The sequence below is a fragment of the Bacillus rossius genome, chromosome 1, assembly GCF_032445375.1.
Source record: "Bacillus rossius redtenbacheri isolate Brsri chromosome 1, Brsri_v3, whole genome shotgun sequence".
Classification (NCBI taxonomy): Eukaryota; Metazoa; Arthropoda; class Insecta; order Phasmatodea; family Bacillidae; genus Bacillus; species Bacillus rossius.
Genome location: NC_086330.1, coordinates 255,915,668 through 255,943,047, shown reverse-complemented (window position 1 = coordinate 255,943,047; position 27,380 = coordinate 255,915,668). Strand labels below are relative to the sequence as shown.

At 43.6% G+C, this 27,380-nt stretch overlaps 1 protein-coding gene across 1 annotated transcript in view; it reads right to left on the bottom strand.

Annotated features, from left to right (window-relative positions):
• LOC134527181 (uncharacterized) overlaps window positions 1-25,711 on the bottom strand; it is a 42,716-nt gene extending 17,005 nt beyond the window's left edge. Inside the window, exons 1-2 of the mRNA XM_063359598.1 lie at window positions 25,554-25,711; window positions 19,912-21,480 (exon numbers count right to left, since the gene is read on the bottom strand). Coding sequence (XP_063215668.1) covers window positions 19,912-21,474 — 1,563 coding nt within the window. The 5' untranslated portion in view covers window positions 21,475-21,480; window positions 25,554-25,711. The remainder of the gene's footprint in view (window positions 1-19,911; window positions 21,481-25,553) is intronic.
• Window positions 25,712-27,380: the final 1,669 nt, after the last annotated feature.

Sequence of the window (27,380 nt, the reverse complement as noted above, 5' to 3'; positions counted from 1 at the left end):
TACGTCCCACGGAGAAGCAACATCCTTTGTCTTCATCGAAAGTAACGTCCGGTAAATATAGTCACTAATTAACAGAACCCCTTTTTTTACTTAACCTCTCCGTGAGTACCCGGTCCCTCTTTTCGGTCCAGGACCTAATCCGACTGCATCAATTTAAAGACACCCCGCACCACACTTGGTCAGCGGGGCTGATCTTCAGTATACGGCACGGGCCGTCTCCCGCAACTTACAGAACTTTACTTAAGGTCACGCGCACGGCGCTGACCACAAACCCGCAAGGGAACTTGGACAAACTTAATTGCGGTGCGTGTTTCACCACAGTGGGCACAACACCCGCGCAGAGACATTCGCATACGGGATTGGCCGTCTCCAACCGTCCGCCCCCTTAATTCAGTGTATTTTTGTGTCCCGTATTTTGTATCACTAACTTACGTTACCCGAGTAACGAGTGCCACGTAACTTGTGCGCGCCCCCTTAATTCAGTGTATTTTTGTGTCCCGTATTTTGTATCACTAACTTACGTTACCCGAGTAACGAGTGCCACATAACTTGTGCGCGCCCCCTTAATTCAGTGTATTTTTGTGTCCCGTATTTTGTATTGCTTACTTACGTTACCCGAGTAACGAGTGCCACGTAACTTGTGCGCACCCCCTTAATTCAGTGTATTTTTGTGTCCCGTATTTTGTATTACTAACTTATGTTACCCGAGTAACGAGTGCCACGTAACTTGTGCGCGCCCCCTTAATTCAGTGTATTTTGTGTCCCACCTTTGTGTTACGAAATTACGTTACCCGCGTAACCAGTGAGACGTATGAGACGTAACAGCGTCCGAGGTCCACGTAACGCGGAACACAAACAATACGGCGCCACGGAATAACGAGTAAACCCCCCCCCCTCTCCCCCGGGAACCTCTGTAGAGTGTTGTATTGTGTACGACTCGCTCCTCTGAATAAAAGGTACGACACCGCCACCTCAACTCCACGTCTCTTATTTAAACACCATCTCACGCAACACCGCCGCCGGCCCTAGTGGGCCACGCAGGGGCACATACACCCACGACCCCAAATTCACGACTAAAACCGAGCTAGTCTGGCGCCCACCCGGACATTACATATCAAGAGCCGCCTTTTCCCACTAGGAGCCACACCGGGACTCGAGCCCGAGACCCCGGACGACGGCATTTGGCGCCCGCTGCGTGGGGCAGAAAATATCGTGAAAATTTTTTTTCCCCCCTTCTAGACATTTTCGAGATAAATTCACCAACAGGCGACAGCGGAGACACGAAACTGCCATTTTGGACACAGGAAGGGTCGAAGGCCAGACAGACCGGCGTGACGAGGCGAGCGGACAAAGGACACTCCAACCACCCCCACCCCCGCACGTCATCACGGTGAGGCGAGCAACGGAGCGACGTCACCACCCCCACCCCGAGCGGACCGTTTTCGCCTCCTCTTTGTGCGGCTGTCCAGGCGCCTGCCCCCACCTTGTCACCCCTCTTCACGCTCTCTGCTTCGGGCAACCATCCTGATACCCCCACTCGGCACGGACTCTTCGCGCTCCCTTTTGTGCGGCTGTCCGGGCACCTGCCCGCCGCCGATCTCAAACCCGCGCGCTACAACACGCGCCCAGACTACAAACAGCCCGTCACAAACGGCGAACTTGAACGTACAACATACAGCTCAACATGCAGGCACCACCTACAGACCTCGTGTGCACGCGTTGCTTATTACCAAGGGAAATAGACCTATTGACGGGATCACTGCCGTGGTATAGGACATGCCAATGCGCGAACACCCGGGACAATGTCACCGACCATACCTGGGGCAAGCCCTGGAGCGAGACGTTACTCGGCGAGCAGCACACCCAAGTACCGTGGTCATGGGCACCGCTCAAGACGGAGGCACCTGCTAATGTCACACTAGGAGGCATACTACCGACTACGGGCCTCACGAGTGCCCGGACCAATCTGGCACCCAAATACATCCAACCACCAATCGCAATCACCGGACCAAACACGGGGATGCATACACGCAACCCGTACTACACAGGCAAGTTAGCACTACCCGAGTTCAGCATAATAGGGCACGAAGTACCCAGAGACTTCCTAACGCACTGCGAGGTCAGACTGGCGCGGTCCGGAATACCGACCGACGAATGGTCGGGGCGAGCGAGCGAACAGCTGAAGGGGACCGCCCACCAATGGTGGAGCATCTGGGGACGCTTCGGCATGCCCTGGGAGGAATTTGCAACGTCATTCAACCGCCGATTTGACACAGACCACGCACTGGTCCAATGCACTACGTAGTTCTATGGCGAACGCCAATGCGACGGCGAACCCGTTGAACAGTTTCTGGCCAAGAAAATGCAGCTGTTCAACCGAGTAGCACCCGGCGCCGCACCAACCGCCGCGCTCGCAACCATAACCACCCTCCTACACATTGAACTTCAACCATTCATGCGGTGATACCGCGCAGAGGAAGTCGAGGACTACGTCCGACAATCCATAGACACGGAACGGAACATCCGGGGACTGCGGCACTACGACCCCCCGAACACCGAATGGGGCCTGGTCAGACACCCAATGGGTCAGAGAATAGCCAGTGTCCAGAACCGGGAAGCAGGGGGCTACCCACCCGACTACCCGCGACGAGCCATCGAGGACGCACCACCACCCGGTAGGCCCGATGGGACATCGACACAACAGGAACCCCCACTACCGCGATGCCAGTTGGGCTGCCCCGCAGGTACCCGCCACTGGCATGCCGACTGCCCTTCACGCCGGCAAACACCACCCGTCACCAACACGTCGGGAAACGCCCACCCGGGGGCACGGCGGTAAAACCCGCGCCTCCGAGCAACCCGAGCCAACCCACACCCGCCGCGGAGACAGCCACACCGCAGCTAAACCAGCTAGTCCACCCACGCGACGGCCTACTCCGCATCCCAGTGGAAGTCAACGGACGACCCACGGCGGCCCTGGTAGACACGGGCGCGAGCCACGTGTTCGTGGCCCCCCACCTGGTACCTCCCGGCGCGCTGCAGCCCCAGCAAGCCGAATTGCGGTTGGCAACCAGCACACAACCGGGAACGACAGTAGGGCAAGCCGAACTCGAGGTACGCATTCGGGACGACGTCACCACAGTAACCGCCCTGGTGGTAGAGGACTTACACGAAGGGATAGTACTAGGCCAACCATGGTTAGCGAGACAAGATGCGGTGATCGAAATGATACCCAGACGAGTTTACATTGGCACCCGCGAGCGACTCACGGTGTACGCCATAGGCACTACCCCCGAGAGTCAGGGGGAGAAGGTAACCTTAGACCAGTTCCGCCACAACGTCCCCCACGAGTACCGAACAGCAGTGGAACGCGTGTTGGCAGAAAGACAGGACGTCTTCGCGGTAGCCAACCCACTGAAGCGCACCACCATCACCGAACACCACATCCCGACCACCCACGACAACCCAGTACACGAGCCCCCGAGAGGCTACGGGTTCCGGGAGCAGAGGGCCATCCGGGAGCAGGTGGCGGACATGCTTCGCGACGGGGTAGTCGAACCGTCAAACAGTCATTACAATGCTTGCAACGTGTTAGCCCCAAAGAAAGACGGTTCGCTACGCTTCTGCGTCGATTTTCGGCTGTTAAACGCGATCACGATTAGCTCACCCCCACCTCAAATCAGCGTCGACGCCGCCGTAGCCGGACTCGGCCGCGCGAAAGTCTTCAGTACGCTCGACCTGAAAGCTGGGTATTGGCAAGTGCCCATACGAGCGGAAGACAGGGGAAAAACCGCGTTCACGATACCAGACGGGCGGAAGTTTCAATTTCGCGCCATGCTTTTTGGGCTAAAGTGCGCACCGGCCACGTTCCAGGGAATGAAAACCCGAGTGTTGGAGGGGTACCTGGGCCGGTTCGCGATCGCGTACCTCGACGACGTGATCGTCTTCTCCGAGACGTGGGAGGAACACGCCAGACACCTGGCGCTGGTCCTAGAATGCTTAGCCACACACCATCTAACGGCCGCACACCACAAGTGTCATATAGGGACCCAGGAGGTCGAATTCCTGGGCCACCTAGTAAGCGCGGCTGGCAACCGACCCCAACCCGTTCACTTGCGCAAGATCGCTGAAGCGGCACCACCGCGGACGAGGAAGCAACTCCAACGGTTTATCGGCCTAGTGAACTGGCTCAGGGGGTACATTCCCGACTTCTCCCGTACCATCGCACCGCTGACCGACCTCCTGTCACCACGGGCACGGTACCATTGGGGCGAACCCGCGCAACGCGCCTTTGAAGAAATAAAAGCCGCCTTCACTCGCTGTCACACCCTCACACGAGTAGACCCCGGACGCCGCCTCTACCTCCAGACCGACGCCAGCGCACTCGGTGTGTGCGCGGTGCTTTTCCACACGGACCCGAACGGGGACCGCGAGGTCGTCGACTACGCTAGCGCAAAGCTCGGACCGGCCGAACGCCGGTATCACAGCAACGAGCAAGAGTGCCTAGCCGTAGTCTGGGCCATGAAAAAGTACCGGCCCCACCTGGAGGGGAAGTGCTTCACACTGAGGACGGACAACAGCTGCCTCACCTGGCTGCGTACGATGCAGGGGCGGAAAGGCAAACTCATACGATGGGCGCTATTCCTCCAGTCGTTCGACTTCGACGTCGAGCACGTTCCCGGCACAGAGAACCAGCTCCCCGACTTACTGTCGCGGGAACCCGACGCCCGAACAGAGCTGACGGACGAGGACGACTGGGAGGAGATTCTACCCCCGGACACACCACACGGACACGCATCGCACGACTCGGCATGCGCGCGCATCATGGCCGATGCGGACGGGGACGAAGACCCACCCAACACCGTGGCCGACGTCCAGGACCGGGTACGTCGAGCACAGGTAACGTCAATAGGCGCGGCAAGACGCCGCCAGCAAGCGACCGCCGGACATGAGGCGTGGCGCGTGCGAGACGGCCTGATTCAGACTCACACGCCCGGACACCAGGAGGACTAGAGGACCTACGTCCCGACGGAGCCTGAGAAGCGGTCCTTCGGTTCTTCCACGACCACGACCTCGCTGGACACCAGGGGACCGATCAGACACGACGAGAAGTCACCCGACACTACCACTGGCCCCGCCTCACGTACGACGTACGTACGTACGTGCGCGAATGCGAGATCTGTCAGGCGAGGAAAGCGAGGCGGTGTGACGGCGAGGAGCAACAACGACCCAGGAAACCCACCACCGCCTTCCAAACGATAGCCTTGGATGTGATGGGCCCCTACCCCCGCACGTCGCGCGGTAAACGCTTCCTCCTCGTCGTGACGGAACTCTTCACGCGGTGGACGGAGGCGTATCCATGCGGGAACGTGCGCACACCTACCATTATCAGCCTGCTGACCAGGGAATTCCTGTCACGTTGGGGATACCCCCAGTCAGTGTTGACGGACAACGCCAGTCAGTTCCTGGGGCGACATTGGAAGGACTGGTGCGACGAACACCAGATCGAGCACCACACGACACCCGCCTACCATCGGTGAGCGAACCCGACAGAGCGCCGGAAACAGGAACTGAAGGCACAGCTCCGGATCCTGCTGGGGGCGGACCACACGCAGTGGGACCTACACGTGGCTGACGCCCTCTTCTGTGTACGGCGCCGCACCAACGCCGCAACCGGCCGCACACCGGCCGAAATGATACAGGGCCACAACCTGCCCTTACCGGGAGAATGGGCCACACACGGCACTCCACACCCCGACGAGAAGACGGAGGAACTCGACCAACGACGGGTGACTCTGCACGACGAGGCAAGACGCAGGCAGGAGAGGTACGCCAACCGGATCACCCCAACCACAGATCATCCTCCACCCGCCGTGCAGGTCGGCGATCAGGTGTTCGCGCGACTACACTCACTTTCAGCCGCACCCCGCAACTATTGTGCGGGACTGGCCCCGCGCTGGGGCGGGCCATACACTGTACGGCGACGACTAGCCAGGACGACGTACTTAGTCCGCACGGAGGGACGGCGCCTGAAGAAAGTACACAGGGACGACATCCGGCTCACCGCCCTACCTGGGAGAGGAACCCAGACGGAGACGCAGGACCCCCCACTCCGGACGAAAACGGACACCGTACGCCGGAGAGCGACGCCGTCCAATAAGAGGACGACTTGCCAGAAGCGACCCCCGCTAGAAGCCGACCCGAACCACGCCCATACCGCACCCTGGTGTTCACGAACACCACGTCCAACAGGCCCCGAGACGAACCCGCGGACACACCCGGGACATCACCCGCAGAGGCCGCGTCAGACGACGAGGCGAGGCCACGACCACGGCGGTGGCGGCACCCGCCCACGTACCTCGACGATTACGCCCTTAGCACGGCCACGGGGGACACCGGGGGCGACCCCGCCCACGACGTGCCAGACGAACCGGAAGAGGTCCACGAGGACGCACCGGAGACGGCAGTGGTACCCTGGGAGGGGAGCGGGGTGTACGAGAGCCCCCCACCGCAATACTACCCACGGGGCGATGAAGCAGAGACCGTGGAGATCGCCGAGCTGTCGCAAAGCATAGGTCAATCCGACGCGGGCAACGACGACGGGCCAACGCCGATCGTCACGCAACCCGGAGAGACCGACCCGGAGATCACCGCCTCAGCATCAGACGCCATACCCGAACGGGAACGGAGTCGGTACCAGTCCACGAACTGTCAACCGCCGCCGAAGGAGGACCTCCGCGGACCGGGACATCGACCAGGGACAAGCGAACCCGCCAGCGAGCCCGTGGAACGACCCCGACGGGCCCACAGACCTCCAGTTCACCTAGCCGACTACGACCTGGGACTAGGGCGCAGAGCCTGTCAGCCGCAAGGCCACCTCGACGAGTCGACCCCTGGATGTTCGGCGTGGGACGACCCGGGACAGGTGCTCGGGCCCTACCAACTGCGGCCACCGCGAGCACCACCCGGGTGGAGCTGTTGCCGGAGCTTGGAGGCGCCACGACGCCGCCCCCGGCATGCCTGCCATGACGGCAACCAGAGCGGCGCGCATGCTGGCCCAGTCGGCCACGATCACCAGGTCCAGTGCGCTGGCCCTACCAGCCGCTGACCCCACACAGGCGCCACGAATCCGCCCCCGGCACGCCTGCCACGACGGCAACCGGGGCGGCGCGCACGCTGGCCCAGTCGGCCACGATCACCAGGTCCAGTGCGCTGGCCCTACCAGCCGCTGACCCCACACCGGCACCACGACGCCGCCCCCGGCACGCCTGCCACGACGGCAACCGGGGCGGCGCACATGCTGGCCCAGTCGGCCACCATCACCAGGTCCAGTGCGCTGCCCCTACCAGCCGCTGACCCCACACAGGCACCACGACGCCGCCCCCGGCACGCCTGCCACGACGGCAACAGGGCGGCGCGCACGCTGGCCCAGTCGGCCACGATCACCAGGTCCAGTGCGGTGGCCCTACCAGCCGCTGACCCCACACAGGCGCCACGACGCCGCCCCCGGCATGCCTGCCACGACGGCAACCGGGGCGGCGCGCACGCTGGCCCAGTCGGCCACCATCACCAGGTCCAGTATGCGGAGCCGACCAGCTGCTGAGCCGCGAACCACGCCGGGATGGAGCGGCCGGAGCTAGGGGTGGCCCCATGTTAGCGGGACCATAAGCGGCGCAAGGTCGGGCTTCGCAGGGGGGGGGGGGGGCGTTTGACGTCGTCCGGCCGACGACCACCCCAGAGCCCGACCTGCACCCTCCAGTATACGCTCCCGCTAACGGAACACACTCCTGGCCATGGCCCACCCGAGTCAGGCGAGCCGAACAGCGATTAACGGCAAAACCGCGAAAACCTGAGTAGACAAGAGAAGAACCGTACGCATTCCTCCTGGAACATTAAATTAGGATTTTAGCGACAATAAAGTCTCTTCCAGACACACCCGTTTGGAGTCTAGCGTAATGAGGTCAAGCCTGGCGCGAGAGAGGCCGAGCCTCCCTCGGACGCCATGCCAGTTCGGCAGTTCAGCGCAGCTCATGGACCAGGGCGGACCTACGTCCCACGGAGAGGCAACATCCTTTGTCTACATCGAAAGTAACGTCCGGTAAATATAGTCACTAATTAACAGAACCCCTTTTTTTACTTAACCTCTCCGTGAGTTTCCCGGTCCCTCTTTTCGGTCCAGGACCTAATCCGACCGCATCAATTTAAAGACACCCCGCACCACACTTGGTCAGCGGGGCTGATCTTCAGTATACGGCACGGGCCATCTCCCGCAACTTACAGAACTTTACTTAAGGTCACGCGCACGGCGCTGACCACAAACCCGCAAGGGAACTTGGACAAACTTAATAGCGGTGTGTGTTTCACCACAGTGGGCACAACACCCGCGCAGAGACATTCGCATACGGGATTGGCCGTCTCCAACCGTCCGCCCCCTTAATTCAGTGTATTTTTGTGTCCCGTATTTTGTATCACTAACTTACGTTACCCGAGTAACGAGTGCCACGTAACTTTTGCGCGCCCCCTTAATTCAGTGTATTTTTGTGTCCCGTATTTTGTATCACTAACTTACGTTACCCGAGTAACGAGTGCCACGTAACTTGTGTGCGCCCCCTTAATTTAGTGTATTTTTGTGTCCCGTATTTTGTATTGCTAACTTACGTTACCCGAGTAACGAGTGCCACGTAACTTGTGCGCACCCCCTTAATTCAGTGTATTTTTGTGTCCCGTATTTTGTATTACTAACTTATGTTACCCGAGTAACGAGTGCCACGTAACTTGTGCGCGCCCCCTTAATTCAGTGTATTTTGTGTCCCGCCTTTGTGTTACGAAATTACGTTACCCGCGTAACCAGTGAGACGTATGAGACGTAACAGCGTCCGAGGCCCACGTAACGCGGAACACAAACAATACGGCGCCACGGAATAACGAGTAAACCCCCCCCCCTCTCCCCCGGGAACCTCTGTAGAGTGTTGTATTGTGTACGACTCGCTCCTCTGAATAAAAAGTACGACACCGCCACCTCAACTCCACGTCTCTTATTTAAACACCATCTCACGCAACACCGCCGCCGGCCCTAGTGGGCCACGCAGGGGCACATACACCCACGACCCCAAATTCACGACTAGAACCGAGCTAGTCTGGCGCCCACCCGGACAATACATATCAAGAGCCGCCTTTTCCCACTAGGAGCTACACCGGGACTCGAGCCCGAGACCCCGGACGACGGCAACATAAACAAAACATTTTTAACCGAAATGAGGTTAAGGCATACACTGTCCCGAAGGTAAGAAATTTACTTATTGTTTTAAAAATATTTCTCTCCAAAATCCTTATATGTTACGTTTACCGATATTTAGTTAAATGATTTGCTTATAAGGAAAAAAAATAATATCAATATTTTTATAAATATTAATGCATTCACGAAGCAAGTCGCAAGCTCGCCAACATTCAGTTGAAGCTGCAAATTTCCCTACTATTCAAATTAGTGTTTTAAGCATATTAACTGCAAATTGTACTTTCTAGGATCAATGTTGTATTTAAATTAAAAATTTACTTATAATTTGAAACGTAACTCTTACTCCAAAAGGTACTTTATCTCGGTTTTAAGCCATTGCAACTTCGTTTTAATATTTGTCAAGTTTGCGTTTTTGTATAGCAACTAGGGCATTTCTGAATAAAAAAAAAAGGAAATGCAATAGAATTGAGTGTCCACTCTGTACTAATACTTTATTTACTCTATGGGTGGTTCAGCACTATCAGTGGATGAACTGCTGTAAACAAATAGTTTCAAAAATAAAATGGATATGTTACATCACCACACTTTTTATTATTAACAACAAAATAGTAAAAAGTTCTTCTAAATCTTTTAATGCAAAAAATCATATGATTTAATATTATCTATTTTTACACAAAACCTTTTCAACAGTTAACAAAACAAGTAGACATGAAAAACGTGTCCAGTGTAATGCAATAGTTTGTACAAATGTTAAAAGACCTAGTCTTTCATCACCATAACCTTAGTATTAGCATAGCTCACAAAATTATACAACCATCTTCACATTGATGGGCTCGAAGTGTGTTAGAAGGTGTAGTCATATATACAACAGATTTTAGTAAGATTTGGGAGGAAAAATAGTCAAATAGGCCTATATAGTGAAATTTATTTAATACAAACCCCAAAGGACCTAAATGTTCACAGTTTGTAATAATGAGATTTGTATTAACACATATTATAAAAAAATTTAAGAATTACCAAATTCTGATTATTTTATGTAGGCCTACCACATCGAAAAATGAAATAAATTGTGAATACAGTACCTACTAATAAAAACAAATATTACTGTAGGCCCTACTTTCTATATTTCCTGATATAAGATATATTTAAATTAATGTGATTTTAAAAAATCTTCAACATATTGCTCAATTGGTTATAAAATTCAAAACCTAGTTTCCTATAATGTGAAATTTCTGTTTATATTTTTTTGTGCACAATTAAGCAGAAAATGCATATAACAGGCCTAACCATTTATTATGTAAACAAATAGCGGTAATTTCAAAACTAACCAATACAATCAGCAATCACTATGAGTTATGCGCAGGCCTTTACATTATCTCGTATAGACCCCTTCAAATAGTTTTAGAATACACAAACCACATGAAAACAAATATTATTATTGACTGCTGTTTGACTGGATACAGTGATCACACGCCGGAAATAGATCCTTGTTAAGTTACCTGTTTTACATAGGAAGTAAAGTTGACAAGGCCGCGGCTAGTCCCTGTTATTAGTGGCGCGTCTCCGGCTGCTCAGGGGCGGTAGATTAGGGTTCGTGCCTCGTGGCCTAAGGGATCCCTACCAAAAATTTACAACAGAAACCATTAAAATACAACAGGAATTTCAGTGTATCCTGTAGTATGACAAATGAGATTTCAGTGTATTATATTGGATCCTGTTGGGTTTTGTTGTAAACACACTGACTTCATTGGGTTTCAGTGTATTTTGTTAGGGAAAATTTACACACAAAAAAAAAAATACATCATTGTATTCTAGTGGGTTCTGTTGTCAAAGCCAACTGAATTCATTGGTTTTTATTGGATTATGTTGTGAAAGATATTGGAACAGAAAGTGTTAGGTTTTGTTTTCTGTTGAAAAGCAGTCTGTTGGATTCTATTGTATTTTAGTGTTTATTATTGTATTCTGTTGGGTTTTGTTGTTTTCTTTTGCAAAGAGTTCTGTTGGTTTCTGTTGTATTCCATTGTTTTTCATTGTATTCTGTTCGGTTTTGTTGTTTTCTGTTGCAAACAGTTATGTTGGTTTCTTTTGAATACCAGTGTTTATCATTGTATTCTGTTGGGTTTTGTTGTTTTCTGTTGCAAAGAGTTCTATTGTATCCTAGTGTTTTTCATTGTATTCTGTTGTTTTCTGTAGCAAAAAGTTATGTTTTTCTCTGAACAAACTTCGAAACAACTTGTTACCGATAATAATCACGCCGTATAAATAAATAGTTTCTATGTTTCGCCTTTTACATCTATGGTCAAAAACAAACATTTAAAAGCCATAAAAACACAATTTACCTTTCATGGCTATATGACAATAATCACTGTGTCAATATTTCTGTTGTATATATAAAATTTACGCCAAATTTTATTTGGTCATTCCTGCTTTTAATTTATTAAACACAAACTGTCTCTTACCCGTTTACGACAACAATCACAACTAAACTGGGCTATTGTATTATTTAAAGGCCGAGTCTGCTGCTACTCAAGTGGCAGCAGCAAATTCCGAGTCGGACATCACTGCTGACACTCCGGTATGACGTCACTGCTCTCTCATTGGTTACACAAAATATGTTACAAATACTCGAGTGGCAGCAGCAAGGAGCATCTATCGGGCAGCAGCATACAATTGAAATAAGATGCTGACACTTCAATAATTCAAGAGCGGACTAATTAAACACAATATTATAAATATAATATCTCAGTCACAAAGATATGTAAATTAACTAATAATATTTACATAAAGTTAAAATTGCGAATTAAATTTTTAAAAAAATATTTACTTAGCCAAGCTATATAAATGCTGTAGTTAAAGTAACTACTTTATTACTGGTGAAAGGAGGTACTTGTACTATTATCGTACATATATAAATTAGCAGCTACCCCTCAGAAAGTGTTTCCTTGCTGACACTCGGTTTTCGGTAGGTGATACACAGGCATGCTTTGATTGCAATATTAATTTTTTTTTATTAGTGAAAAAATGTAATTTTATCTTGTGTAAAATATACAAAACATAAATACAAAAATTTATTATCTTAAAAATATCAGTAGTTAGGTGTTGGTGATCCTCGGGAAAGTGTTTCCTTGCTGACACTCGGTTTTTGGTAGGTGATACACAGGCATGCTTTGAATACAAATTTAATTTTTTTTCTTGTTAATTAGTGTGAAAATGTAATTTTATCTTGTGTAAAATATACAAAACATAAATACAAAAATTTACTATCTTAAAAATATCAGTAGTTAGGTGTTGGTGATCCTCGGGAAAGTGTTTCCTTGCTGACACTCGGTTTTTGGTAGGTGATACACAGGCATGCTTTGAATACAAATTTAATTTTTTTCTTGTTAATTAAAGTGAAAATGTAATTTTATCTTGTGTAAAATATACAAAACATAAATACAAAAGTTTATTATCTTAAAAATTTCAGTAGTTAGGTGTTGGTGATCCTCGGGAGAGTGTTATCTTGCTGACACTCGGTTTTTGGTAGGTGATACACAGGCATGCTTTGAATACAAATTTAATTTTTTTTCTTGTTAATTAGTGTGAAAATGTAATTTTATCTTGTGTAAAATATACAAAACATAAATACAAAAATTTATTATCTTAAAAATTTCAGTAGATAGGTGTCGATGATCCTCGGGAAAGTGTTTCCTTGCTGAAACTCGGTTTTTGGTAGGTGATACACAGGCATGCTTTGAATACAAATTTAATTTTTTTTCTTGTTAATTAGAGTGAAAATGTAATTTTATCTTGTGTAAAATATACAAAACATAAATACAAAAATTTACTATCTTAAAAATATCAGTAGTTAGGTGTTGGTGATCCTCGGGAAAGTGTTTCCTTGCTGACACTCGGTTTTTGGTAGGTGATACACAGGCATGCTTTGAATACAAATTTAATTTTTTTCTTGTTAATTAAAGTGAAAATGTAATTTTATCTTGTGTAAAATATACAAAACATAAATACAAAAGTTTATTATCTTAAAAATTTCAGTAGTTAGGTGTTGGTGATCCTCGGGAGAGTGTTATCTTGCTGACACTCGGTTTTTGGTAGGTGATACACAGGCATGCTTTGAATACAAATTTAATTTTTTTTCTTGTTAATTAGTGTGAAAATGTAATTTTATCTTGTGTAAAATATACAAAACATAAATACAAAAATTTATTATCTTAAAAATTTCAGTAGATAGGTGTCGATGATCCTCGGGAAAGTGTTTCCTTGCTGAAACTCGGTTTTTGGTAGGTGATACACAGGCATGCTTTGAATACAAATTTAATTTTTTTTCTTGTTAATTAGAGTGAAAATGTAATTTTATCTTGTGTAAAATATACAAAACATAAATACAAAAATTTATTATCTTAAAAATATCAGTAGTTAGGTGTTGGTGATCCTCGGGAAAGTGTTTCCTTGCTGATACTCGGTTTATGGTAGGTGATACACAGGCATGCTTTGAATACAAATTTAATTTTTTTTCTTGTTAATTAGTGTGAAAATGTAATTTTATCTTGTGTAAAATATACAAAACATAAATACAAAAATTTATTATCTTAAAAATTTCAGTAGTTAGGTGTTGGTGATCCTCGGGAAAGTGTTTCCTTGCTGAAACTCGGTTTTTGGTAGGTGATACACAGGCATGCTGAATTCTAAATAACTAAGTAATACGATTAATGAGATAGGTTCAATTAAATAAATAATTTTTTGAAGGCTTGATTAATGTTACCTTTCGGGAAGCATGTTCCTTGCAGACACTCAGTGTTCGGTAGGTGATACACAAATTTGATTGCCAATTTAAATTTTTTGTGTCATGTAGTGTGAAATCGTACCTTTTTCGTGTGTGTAAATATCCCATACATTATACAAAAATTTATTATCTTAAAAATATAAGTATTATGGAGCTGGATATCCTCAGGAAGGTGTTACCTTGCTGCTACCCCACTTTTGCGATTGTGTAAAAAAATATGCTTTTTTGCTTAAAAAGTCTGTATTCTAAATAACTTAGTAGTTACGATTAATGGGGTAGGTAGGTTCAATTAAATAAATAACTTTTTGTAGGCAAGATTAACAACTACCTTTCAGGAAGCATGTTCCTTGCTGACACTTGTTTTTTGGTAATACATAATTTGATTCCAAATTAATTTCTTGTGTTTTAGTGTGAATTATTTTTGTGTTAAATATCACATACATTAATTTATTTTCTTAAATTTAATTGCTTTAGATTTAATATGTATGTACAAAATATAAATGATTTGCATGTATCAATGACATGAATAATTTTGGTCTATAAGTTCCTTCTACTTCTGGTAGTTGAATAAAACAATCACTCACTATTTAATGATCATTTTTATTATGCAAGAATACCATTAAATCACATATTTTTTTAAACAAGCCATACTGGTCTGGGTGCTCTCACTGGTGCTCGCTGCAGAAATGTTGGCTTGGGTGGTGATAAGTCAACCGAGACAACCAGGTCAGGGGAGGGACTCTGCGCCTAGGGTCCCCTAGTAGCTAACTCACACTCCATGATTGCTTCTGAATAATTCTCACATCCTAGAAACATACGCTGGTTTCCACATCACCTTTGAGACAAATCTGTCTCAAGAGGTACAGCGCTCAATGCGTTAACTCATTTTTTTACATGGTGAGTTTCCCCAAGAGGCCTATTAAATCCATGGTCAAACCAATACACTAACCCTTACAATGGGACGTCCTTCACAATCTGAAAATCATGAACAGAAAATGATTAAATATTACGCTTTGATACCAAAAGGTAAAAAGTAAATAAATACACAGTAATAACAGTATAATAATAAAGCATTTATAATGCAAAATGAAATTTTGATAGCAATACTCCAATACACTAACCCTAACAGGGGGCGTCCTTCTCAATCTGAAAAACATAAACAATCTGAAAAACATGAACAGATTGATTCATTATTAAATGTTGAAAATTATTAATTAACTGCATGCATTATATTATGCTTTTATACCAAAAGGTAAAATGTAAACAACTACACAGTAATAACAGTATAATAATAAAGCATTTATAATGCAAAATAAAATTTTGATAGCAATACTCCAATACACTAACCCTTACAGGGGGCGTCCTTCACAATCTGAAAAACATAAACTATCTGAAAAACATGAACAGATTGATTCATTATTAAATGTTGAAAATTATTAACTGCATGCATTATATTACGCTTTGATACCAAAAGGTAAAATGTAAATAACTACGCCGCCGATTCATCATATTGCCATCCGGGGCAGTAAGCGTGGGCGAGGCCAGAAACAGAAGTTTCTATAACTCGCTAAGTGCATAGTAAATCAGGTGCACCCCACACTGGTGAAGAATAATTTGAATCGACGGCGGGGGTGCGTGTCTTGTGGGATAGGTTTGGCACACGGGGCCTGTGTGTGCGCTGGTAGGTTGTGTTTTCCTAGAAAAGTTACGTGTACCTAATTTGGCGGGGGAGTGAAGCTCCCCACCAGTCAGATTGGCTAACTGGCGTGATGTAGTGTCGTGTTGGTGTGCATTAGAGGCTTGTCAGTGTGCTGTAATATCAAGTGACCTAGTTAAACTCGGGTGTGGCGTGTAGTGTAAAGCTGTGCGAGCCGCTCCTCCGAACCCCTGGGAACACAGAACATGCATGGGTAGTTAGTCCATTAGTGCATGTAACAGGTAGTTCAGGCATATAATCGTGTGGTCGTGTTGGTGAACGGTAAAAGAAATTACATGGATTAGTAAACTTCTGGCAGCCTTAGGGACCGAACTATTGCGTTCCAAAATAGCTCTGTCAAAGTTAGACTAAGCCAGTATTGCTGTACCTAGCCCCCTGGCTGTTGTCTGCTATAACCTGTTAAAAAAAAAGTGGAGTTAGTGGATTGTATTCCCAATGAAGGTCGTCCTATTTTATTATTATTTGGGCAGAGAAATGCCCTCGTTCAAAATTGTTTTTTTTTTATATATATTTTAAATTTTTTAAATTTTATTTTTTATATTAAATATAGACTTAAAACTACTGTACATGCCCCCAGAGCCCTGCCCTGACAGGCATGCATGCCTCTCGGCCCGGATCCCCAGCGAGGGCTGGGGCAGCTCCCTCTACCAGTTCACCTGCATGATTCTGCCTTGACAAGGTGCTACGACGTGTGTGTGGATTGTCGCGCGTGTTGTAGTGGTGTGGCTGTAAAATTTTACGTACCCCGGGGAACGGAAAAGATATTTATTAGGTGATGATAAGTTTACGGAACTAGCTTTGTTAATTCAAAATCCCATGCCTTCCGAAACGCGGCCGGCACTGGAGGTGAAACCTACCAGGCGGGTCGCGCCCTTCAGGCATAGGGAGTCAGCCCTAACAACACAGGCAGTGAACCCGAGGGGATTGTACATATACCTGCGTGCTTCGGACCATTTTGAATTGTATAGGCCGTGTAAAATTTAAACTGTAGGCATGTATGGCATTGATAGTCCAATCACTGTGAACATAGCTCTGCATATCTCACATCCTGGTGGTAATTAAATAAAATGAAATCCTACAATATCAAACGCCTTACAAAGATCAGATATGGGGGAGACATAAGGCAAACTTTTTATTCAAGGTGGTACCTGGTGAGAACCTAAGAGTAAAAAAATACATATGAGCAACATTATTACAAATCACACAAATTACACATGTACTTTTCATCAACATCAATAACCTTATTGAGACAGCTTAAGTGGTACCATTCTTTACAACTATCACACTGCACCATAGCATTTAAAGTTTTGAAGTTTGTGCTTCGTGAATGGGGCAACCTGCAAACACAAAATATGTTACACTTAATTTCAGTGGAAAAATTTTTTTGTCTTACAGGAACTGTAGGAAAAGGTTCAATGGAGCCCTCCTGCAAACATTTAAGCAGATGTGACCTCATCTGTGCCTGCACAAAAGCTCGACCATGCATTGAGAATCCATTACATAAAGCTACCGCTCTGGCAATTGCAAAAAGGCCACAGTCATCAGAGCCCTTCTGTTCTTGGGGGACTTGATAGTGTAGTGTTATTTTACGGCCCCTGAATTTCATGAGTTCAGCTGCCTGCACAGTAATCAGCTCTACAACACTTCGATTTTTAGAATAGAACTTAGAATCAAACACATCCACATAACCTTCTGGACATTCAATAGCAGAGATGGTAACCCAGTGTTTATTGCAATAGATAACTTGTACCCACGGCTGATCTGCATTCTGAAACTGTAAAACAGTACCCAAAAGAGTATCCTGCAAACTATTAACAAAAGGATACTGTTGCTTAAGCAACTTCTGAGCACATGCAACTACTGTATCGTCCAACCATTCTCTAGATGAAAGGATTTTCAAAGAACTTTGAATGTATTTACAGGTAACGGGGTTTTCCGGATTGCAGGCTTCTGGAGGTGGGTCATCTACGTCTTTCACTTCTGGGATGGTGGCCAGCTCACATTTCCTAGAATAATGTTGAAATATTTGAGGAGTTCGAGACCTCTTTAAATCTTCTTTAATGCAGGCTTCCTGATGTGGATCATCTACATCTTCAACTTCTGGGATGGTGACTAGCTTACGTTTCCTAGATGTATGTGGAAAAATTTGGAAAGGAGTTCTAGACCCCTTAGGACGGCCCCTACGCTTCACAACTTTAGGAATAATCAATTGATTTCTAATACTTGACAAATTTTTACCAGTGAATTGACTTTCTAGACTATCAAAACTTTGTGGTTCATTACCATATCCATTAGTATCTGCAATTAAACTACTACTGAAGCTTTCCTGCAAAACATTTTCACAAAGGTTTGGCTCAGAAAGAACGGAATCATACCTAGATTCTGGTAGACAATCCACATACTGAAACTTAGTCTTATCATTAACACTAAAGGAAGAAGATACAGTTAGAGGTAAAGTGGATGCAGAGGAAACATTTTCACAAAAATTACTTTCTTCACTGGGAACACTTGAACCTGTAAACTTTAAAAACTCTCCCAACTCATCATGCAGCAAAGAAGCGTCTGCTGGGCAGCTGAAATTATTATTTTCACAGAAACTACTAGCAAGACTATTAACAGAGACATGTTGGGGGGAACCAATACTGCCATCAGTAACTACAGAATTACGTTCTGGTAAGTGCATGCTGGAACTCCGGAAATCTTGTAGTAGCTGTCCAAAGAATTCATTGGTCTTGTTGATGCAGTCATTGAACTGTTTTACACTTAATGTCGCAATGAAAGAAGCAATTGGTTTCAAATGGGAAAGAGCCAAGTTATATTTCTCTCTTTCGGAAAGAGGCTTTCTCAGCAGTGTTTTCTCAACAACAGATGTGGAAACAGACATTTCACTCTGAGAAGATGGCAAAGAACCCACAAATGTATCTTTCTTCCATCTACTGCTGACAGTATCTTCTGAAAATACACACATTCCACAAGCTCTTCTGGCAAACAACAAATGTGCACAAGGCAGAGAATACTGTGAAAAAAATGTGCAACTGCATACTGTAAAGTTATTGCCTATACAGTAGCTGAAGCCATTAAAAGACACATTACCATTAGCATATATCATTTCTTGTTTAGACTTTTCCAGCTGCCTACATATTAATTTGGTGGCTTCGACAGTGCAATGAGAAGATATCTGTAAATGAATATTATCAGAAAAATTCTTATTAATATGAGTCTTCATTTCTTTGAAAGCTTCTTGAGAAAAATTGGCTTCCAAAACTCGTATGAAATCACATAGTGCCTTCACTGCCTCAGGTAAATGCATGCTTGACTTCAAATACTGTTTCAGCTTTTGGTTATGGCTTTCCAGTCTGTTATTTGTATTATTACCTAAAGTCAACTCCTTCCTTCTGAAAGCAAACACCCAAAGCTCTTTACATTTATCCCAGTTTATAATATAGTATTGCATAAATTCAGAAGGGGCAACATTTAACAAAACCTGAAAATTAGTGTTATAAGAATCTTCTGTCGAAGAATAAAGAAGCTGCTTCAAGCATGCCGCCACCTGTGCCTTCTTCTCTCTCGTACAATCTAACGACGCAACTTTTTCTTTGAAAGCCTTCAAGACATGAAAGGAGCATAAAATAATTTTGCATTGGGGGAGCATTTTTGACACTATATTCATTTCTACCCTGTCTTTGTCCATATCATTACTTTGCAATTTAACATGTTAGGATTCAGGTCCAAAACTTTGACAAAAGCTTTACTAAGAACTACTTCTGTTTCATTTCTGACAAACACATAACTAATAGGTTTTCCATGCCCTTTCCCATCCTCACACAAAACACAATATAATGGATAACCTTCAGCATTAACCTTGTAAGTACCATCCATCATCAAAACATCACTGTATTTACTAGCTAAATTTTTCATAAAACTAGTTTGCATTACAAGAAAAAGTAATTCATTATTTTCATCAGTTTCTATATGAACTGAACAGCCAATTTCCTCTTGCAGTTTCGTTAGCTCATCTACCAACAAAGCTGCCTGACTGCGCCCATCAACAATATTCTCTTTTGCCCGCTGATGTAAATTGTGAACATCGTTACTCTGTAACATTTTCCCACTTTCATCCCCAATAAACTGTCTCAATTCTTTCGTGCCCATGTTATATTTGATTAAAGGGGCAGTTGCCTCTTGTTCCCCCTTATCAAGTAATCTTTGATCAGGATAATGCATAATGACATCTGGACCAGTTTCATGATTATGGCAATCAATCATACTACGCACAACATAACATTTCAGCTTATTATTATAAATAATTTTTACATGTACAAGGCAACCTTTGGCATTATACTTTTGATTTGGCCGAACATCATTACCTCTAATCCTAGGCTTACCAAAATGTTTACACACATATTTTACCTGCACATAAGGAATATTATCATCACCACCACCAGGACTTCTTACAGAATGGTTCACTCTCATTGGATGATGTCCTTCTTCTAACCACTGTTCATAAACCTCTGTAAATTCCTTATAACTACTGAACGATACACCTTCTGATAATGAAGTGGCTCCCCCTCCAACCAGACGGCTCCGAACTTTCCTTGGATTTACACTATTCTTAAACCTACAATCTTTCATCTTTTTACTGCACTTTTTACCACCAAAACTACTTTCAAACATGCTGGCATCTTCGTTCTCTGTTACAGAATTCAAAACATTAAACTTGTTTTCATGGACAAATGATTCAATACATGGCAGAACTGGGCGAAAAAACCTTTTTGAAGCACTGTGCTGAAAAGATGGCAGTGGTGAATGAGGTGCAGAAGATATGTTGTGTAGTGGCCCAGACACTTTAGCCTGAGATGATGACTGTCCAGAAGATGGGGTACACACAGGAACCTGGAAATTGCTTTTAAGAGACTCAACAGCTGATGGCACAACAGGATTTACTGGGGCAAAGGAATTCTGGACTACACAAGGTACACAAGAAATTGAAGTAAACTGGCTAGGCAAAACCTTCAAACGCTGAGACATTCTCTGAAAAGCAGGTAGTTTTTTGACTTTTGGAACCTGAGAGGGTACAAAACGCTTCTGTGTACAAGATTCTTCCAGGGAAGGAAAGTCTTCATTAGAAGGTAAAGATGCCGCGACCCCTTGCTGCTTACTAGAAATTGTAGTAATCCTGGAAACAACAGCAACATTTTGTTCTGTAGGAACAGACAATTTGATGGGCACCTTACTCTTGCAAAACTTCCCATAGGATCTGCACAGCAACTTGCAACCTTGAGCCGTGATGTGAAGTCCATCAAAAGAAATCATTCCAGGCTGCAAAAAGAAATCCCACAGTTCAATGAACATTACCTCCATGTTTGGCAAACACTGTCGCAGCATATCGTTTACGCAAGCTGACTTGGCATTCATCCCAGCAACACGCTGGCCAGATGTTTCACAGCGGTAGCCATTCATTTTCCTTGGTAGGATGCCTGACACCATCAGTGTAGCATACGAATTTACCCTCTTCAAGGTCTCTGCAAAATTCAAAATATGGTCGACGATGGTCTCTGCATCCTCGCTCAGCACATTGTTGGTTCCGCAATGGAGGACTACTTTATTGAAGTAAGGTCCAACCTCTTCAATAATCGGCACAAGATCCTGAACCTTGTACCCTGGTTTAGGAATGCAAGTAATTCCATCCCAAAGATACTGGTTCAGGTACTTGACCTGAGAATCCCCAATGATCAGCGCCATCTGAAACTGCAAAAGAAAATAGGTCAGTAAATATTCCTATACAACCTATGAACCATTTACTTTTTGAACTGGTTCTACTAGCTATATTTTGCTACAAATGAGGCAAATAAAATAAGACTAGTAATTAGCAGTTCAATTGAAAAAAAGGTAAAGTTCTTGTGCCGTGACTTTTCCGTAGTTAAATACGTAATAAAATAATTAAAAAAATATTTTTTTCGATGTCTAAAGACATTTCTAAATTCAGTAGAAATTCCTGTTTACAGCATACAATACAATATGTGTCCAATGATGCCACCGCCACCATTTTTTGCTTCCACTACTAACCTAAACTAAATGATCAATCTCACAACAGAATGTTGTGAATCTTAGGTCTACGATCCTGTAGTTCTACATAAATTATAGTGTTTTATATATAATTGTTAATTATCTCGACTAGTCCTCTTCCTTAAAAAAAATATTAAAAATTTGGGAATACTTTTATATTATATTACAACATTTCCTCCATTTAACACAACTTGGGGAGATACGAAATTCCAACTCGTTTAGTAGATATTGCCGTTTATACATTAACATACCTGTACATTGGTGCGGCCGTCGCCATATTTTTTTCCCGCCATGTGGGTCCTTGTATGTTTGTTTTAAACTCAAAATAACTAATGGTCGATTAGGTTAGGTTAGCTACATTATAAATACTTTAAAACATTGAGGATGGATGATTAGGTAAGATTAGCGAAATTGAAAATACTCTCAAATCATTATAAATGGTTGATTACGAATTAACAATATAATATATAGGTATCCAGACCTAGCAAACCATTCACACAATTTCACATTATTTTAATGTAGCTCTAATAATCTAACAGTCCACAATGGTTTTAAGTATATTAAAGTAGGTACTGTAATTTCATATAAAGGTTTATTCTTACGATGTTATTTGTAATATGAATTGTGATCATGACGTACAAAATGAATTGTACGTACTTTTACTTGCTTACTAAAAACGGTGTATGAATGCAATAGGTAATTTACCTTACAAGTGACAAAATAGCACAGTGTTGTCTAATCACCTTGGATGTAGCAGTCAATTGTTTTTTAAAGAAAGGTTTCTATTGGATAATTCAAAATATGTACTATTTAGTCTCGTCTGAGGAAACGTTAAAGAGAATGCGCCGTTTAAACATTTCAATACCGGTACATTGTTGCGGCCGTTGCCATATTTTTTTGTTTGCCGCACGGGTTCGTGTTTATTTTACAGTACTTTAAATGTAGCTATACTAACCAAATCAACCGTACACAATGTTTTAAAGTATTTATAATGTAGCTAACTGTACCTAATCGACCATTCATCATGAGTTGTCCAAAATAAACATACAAGAATCCACGCAGCAAACAAAAAATATGGCGCTTGCCGCAGCAAAGTACAGGTATGTTAATAAATAAACGGCGACTTCTCCTAAACGTGCTGGAATTTTTATCTCCGCAAGTAGGGTTAAATAGAGGAAATTTTGTAGCACAAAATAAAAGTATTTCCAAATTTTTAATATTTTTTTAAAGAGGGACTAGTCGAGATAATTACCATATAATTATATTAACAGCTACGGCACTGTTTATGTATTGTAATTTAAGATATATACAGTGATTTCCAAGAAAAAAAGTGAATACAAAGATGCTGTTTTCAGGGAAATACAATAAATTTCTAGTACTCGAAAAAAGTATTTTCAGATATTTATTATTAATTTCATTTCCAGAAAAGTCTTGATGTAAGAAAATTACCGAAATCAATTTTATTTTAAACAAGCACACTAAAAAAATTTATGTGTCACTGTATTCATTAGTTTAGAAAATGTAATTTTCTGTTTATTTAGGCCCGTTATACAATGACATGGAACCAGAGATGGTTCACACAATCAGATCTCACAGAATAGTAGCACGCAGATTGAAAATGACCCGCAAGGATTAACTCGGCAATCTGAGTTCTGTTTACGTTGCTCCACGCACCCAATAGAACATGAGTACTTGGCTGCTGTCATAAACATGTTAAAAAATTATCCGAAGTACAAGACTATCTAGTGTTCAATTAATAGTCATTTATTTTAAATATGTATGTAAACTTTGCCCATGCAATGGTTTGGAAGAATTTTTTTCAATTAAAATATTTGGTAAGGTTGAAGAGCAATCTTATCAGTTAAGTTTCCATAAATTGTGGAAGCAGAAGATGACAGTGAAAAGTTCTGAGACATCTGTCTCCATTTCAGCGCCATCGTAGAATGGGTCTAGGGCCTATATCTTATTTGATGTAATTTATTTCTTCTATCTGTTCCATGAGTTGCAGAAATGATAGCTTTTAATACATTTATGCAGTTGATTAAATTGTTACATTAAAAGATGTCTCAGTATGTATGGTTGACATGCTAACAATGTTATGCACTGTTTTAAGCAAATGTGAGCTATTTCTTATTAAAATTTGTAACATGCCCACCAACAATAATTGTAAGACTTAAATGTTGGACACAACAAGAAAGTACACGTTTATCACTGTAAATTTATGGATTCCTGCCACCATATGTACCGCAGCAGGCAGAACCACAGATGGCCAACACACAGGGCAAGAGTTCCGCACATCAGCATTGGCATATCTATGACTTATATAACGATAAATTAATATTGCCATCGTGGTTATCTCCGAGGTTAGACAATAGAGTTTCAGGGTAAATTTTATATTCTAGGTTAGCTAAATCAATAAATATTACAGGTTAGTCTAAAAATGAATTATTGAGGTTAGTTGGATTAATATGATCATTTTAAAAATCACTAACCTTAAATGGTGGGCTTCATTTTAATTGGCCCTTTATTCTTTTTTAATATGTAACTTATAGGAACCACATAAATACATTATTACACAAGGAAATTTTTTTTTACTTTCCTTATTATGTTCAGTTACAAAACATTTATTGAAACTAGTTGGCAGATAGCTAACATTTACAGTTTTAAATATTATTTACATTAGGTTAGATAAGAAAAACTATAAAATAGTTCTATCAGTTGAATAGGCTGGGTTAGCAAGATTCAAAATAGGTACTGAAAAATAGTCTGGGCAGTTTGCTAGGTTAGGTCAGCTACATGCACTACCTAAAATACTGTTGCACACCCAACGGTAATAATTTCGGTAATAAAATTGGGACGGCCGCATCAATGTACAGGTATCTTAATTAATAAACGGCAATATCTACTAAACGAGTTGGAATTTTCTATCTCTGCAAGTTGTGTTAAATAGAGGAATTTTGTATCATAAAATAAAAGTATTCCCGAAATTTTAATATTTTTTAAAGGAAGAGGGACTAGTCGCAATGAATATGATAGTACCTATTATCAGATCAAATAAAAATCCAAAAGTGATTGTTTACTTCCTAACATTATTTGTAATATTTTTTTTTCTGGATCTTTTGATGTACTAAATTAAAACAGCAGGCATCATGTACAACAGGATCATGCCATCAGGGTCAATGGATAAACTTCCTACGTGATACGGAACAATTACCGAAATAATTTTTAATAAAACTGAACTAATGCAATCCATCCTTGAAACTAGAAATTTAAAGTAAAATGATTTGAATAATCACGATGTTCCTATCCACAATGACCAAAAATATTCACGGAAATCGGTATATCCACTGTGATTATTGAATCCCGGTCATTGCCAGCTACGTGGATAACGAATGGAAAACACACTATACGCAAATTAATATTTATAAGAATAAAACCTATATTAAGTACTTACGAACAAATACAAAAAAAAAAAAACTAAGCGTAATGCTCAATACCAGCTTAAACATTCAAAATACGACACACACACCAAGCACAAAGATCGGAGCGAAATCAATACGGCGATGCAGTTATGGACTCGGTTCCATTGTTATTAAGTAATGTTGAAATAATTACAATAAGTTAAAAGAACAGTATTTAAGAAATATGTTTATGAAAAATTACGATTATTGAGTCCAACCATGTGGATAACATATGGTCAACACACTGTACGCAAATCAATATTTAAAAGAATAAAACCTATATTAAGTACTTACGAACAAAAACAGCAAAACAAATTAACTCAGAGGTCAATATAAGTTAACAAATTCAAATACAGCAGCAACCACACAGCAAGCACAAAGCACAGAGCGAAATCAACCAAGCAGCAAGCACAAAGCACAGAGCGAAATCAATATGGCGATGTGATGTGGTTAGGAGATCTTCCAGTTGTGAAAAAATTGATTTCCGGTCACGTGTAAATCATTTCCGGAGTGGCAGCAGTGAAATCCGATACGGAATTGACTGCTGCCACTCGAGTGTCAGCAGACACTCCGTTATTTAAAACAAATAAACACCACCTTCGTCTTCTCTCATGACTACTACACTCATTACTATCAACGTCTATGACATCATTCATTTCTCCTACATTCGTTTTTTAACCAATGAGGAACCTGGTATCGTAAAACCAAATATGGTATAAGGACAATATGGGAAAGCAGCCAAAAAAAAAACGGAGATACGGATGTCAGCGCCTCTAGCGGCGTGTACTGCTAGAACAATGATGAAGTGTAAAGTGAATGGCTGGTGACGGTATTTTGTGTGCGTGAAAATTGCAATTTATTGAACGAGTGGTTGTTAATTATGGCAGGAAAGATTTGTTCAATGTTCGGCTGCAATAATTATAACGTTGCAAACTGTTCCAAGTCGTTTTTTAGGTTTCCAAAGGACCCAAACCAGTAAGTACACTAGGCTTCGTTTCCATTTGTAGTATCGCTTAACATAATGTTTTTATTGCAAAAAATGCCTGTTATTGCATTAAAAACCTTTTTTGTCTTTCCGTAGATGCAAACAATGGGTGCTGATGTCTAGAAGAGCCGACCTCGATGTAATCTTAAAGAAAAGTGGGCCTGGTGGTTTATACACAAGAGTAATTTGTTCCGACCATTTCAAAAACGAGGATTTTCGCAATCGCAATTTGCCTTCACAAGGGTAAGAAGAACGTCAGTAATACACATTTTTATTTAAAATACGGGTTTGTTTTTAGCATGACTTTTAACTTACTGACAACAACAGGTGACTTCTTTAAAGCAGCATTTGTGAAATATAGGTATCTCGCAAATAAAATTATATCCTGATCATTTTGTAAGTTGCAGACATTTCGCAGAAGATTGCTCTTAGAACTATTCAATGAAGCTCAAAATAATTAATAATTGAGCTACCATACAGTAACACCTAACCTCAAGAGGGCTTGAAGGCTGTCTGTGAATTTACCAAATTTTGGCCAGTTATTAACTTTATACTTAATCAAATAAACAAAACTGTGTGTTAATGGTATACATTTTGTGGAAAGCTGATAAGATTTAGTAAAGATTGTCATATTGCATGTTCGTTTTAGGCTAATGTGGTACGTATGCATTAGTTTAAGAAGTTTACAGTTTTTCTTATATTTACAGTTTACTATGGGGTGTTGTACTGCCGTCGTCCGGGGTCTCGGGCTCGAGTCCCGGTGTGGCTCCTAGTGGGAAAAGGCGGTTCTTGCTACGTATTGTCCGGGTGGGCGCCAGACTAGCTCGGTTCTAGTCGTGAGTTTGGGGGTCGTGGATGTATGTGCCCCTGCGTGGCCCACTAGGGCCGGCGGCGGTGTTGCGTGAGATGATTTTAAATAAGAGGCGTGGAGTTAAGGTGGTGGTGTCGTACCTTTTATTCATAGGAACGAGTCGTACACAATACAACACTCTACAGAGGTCCCCGGGGGGGGTTTACTCGTTATTCCGTGGCGCCGTATGGTTTGTGTTCCGCGTTACGTGGCCTCGGACGCTGCTACGTCTCATACGTCTCACTGGTTACACGGGTAACGTAATTTCGTAACACAAAGGCGGGAC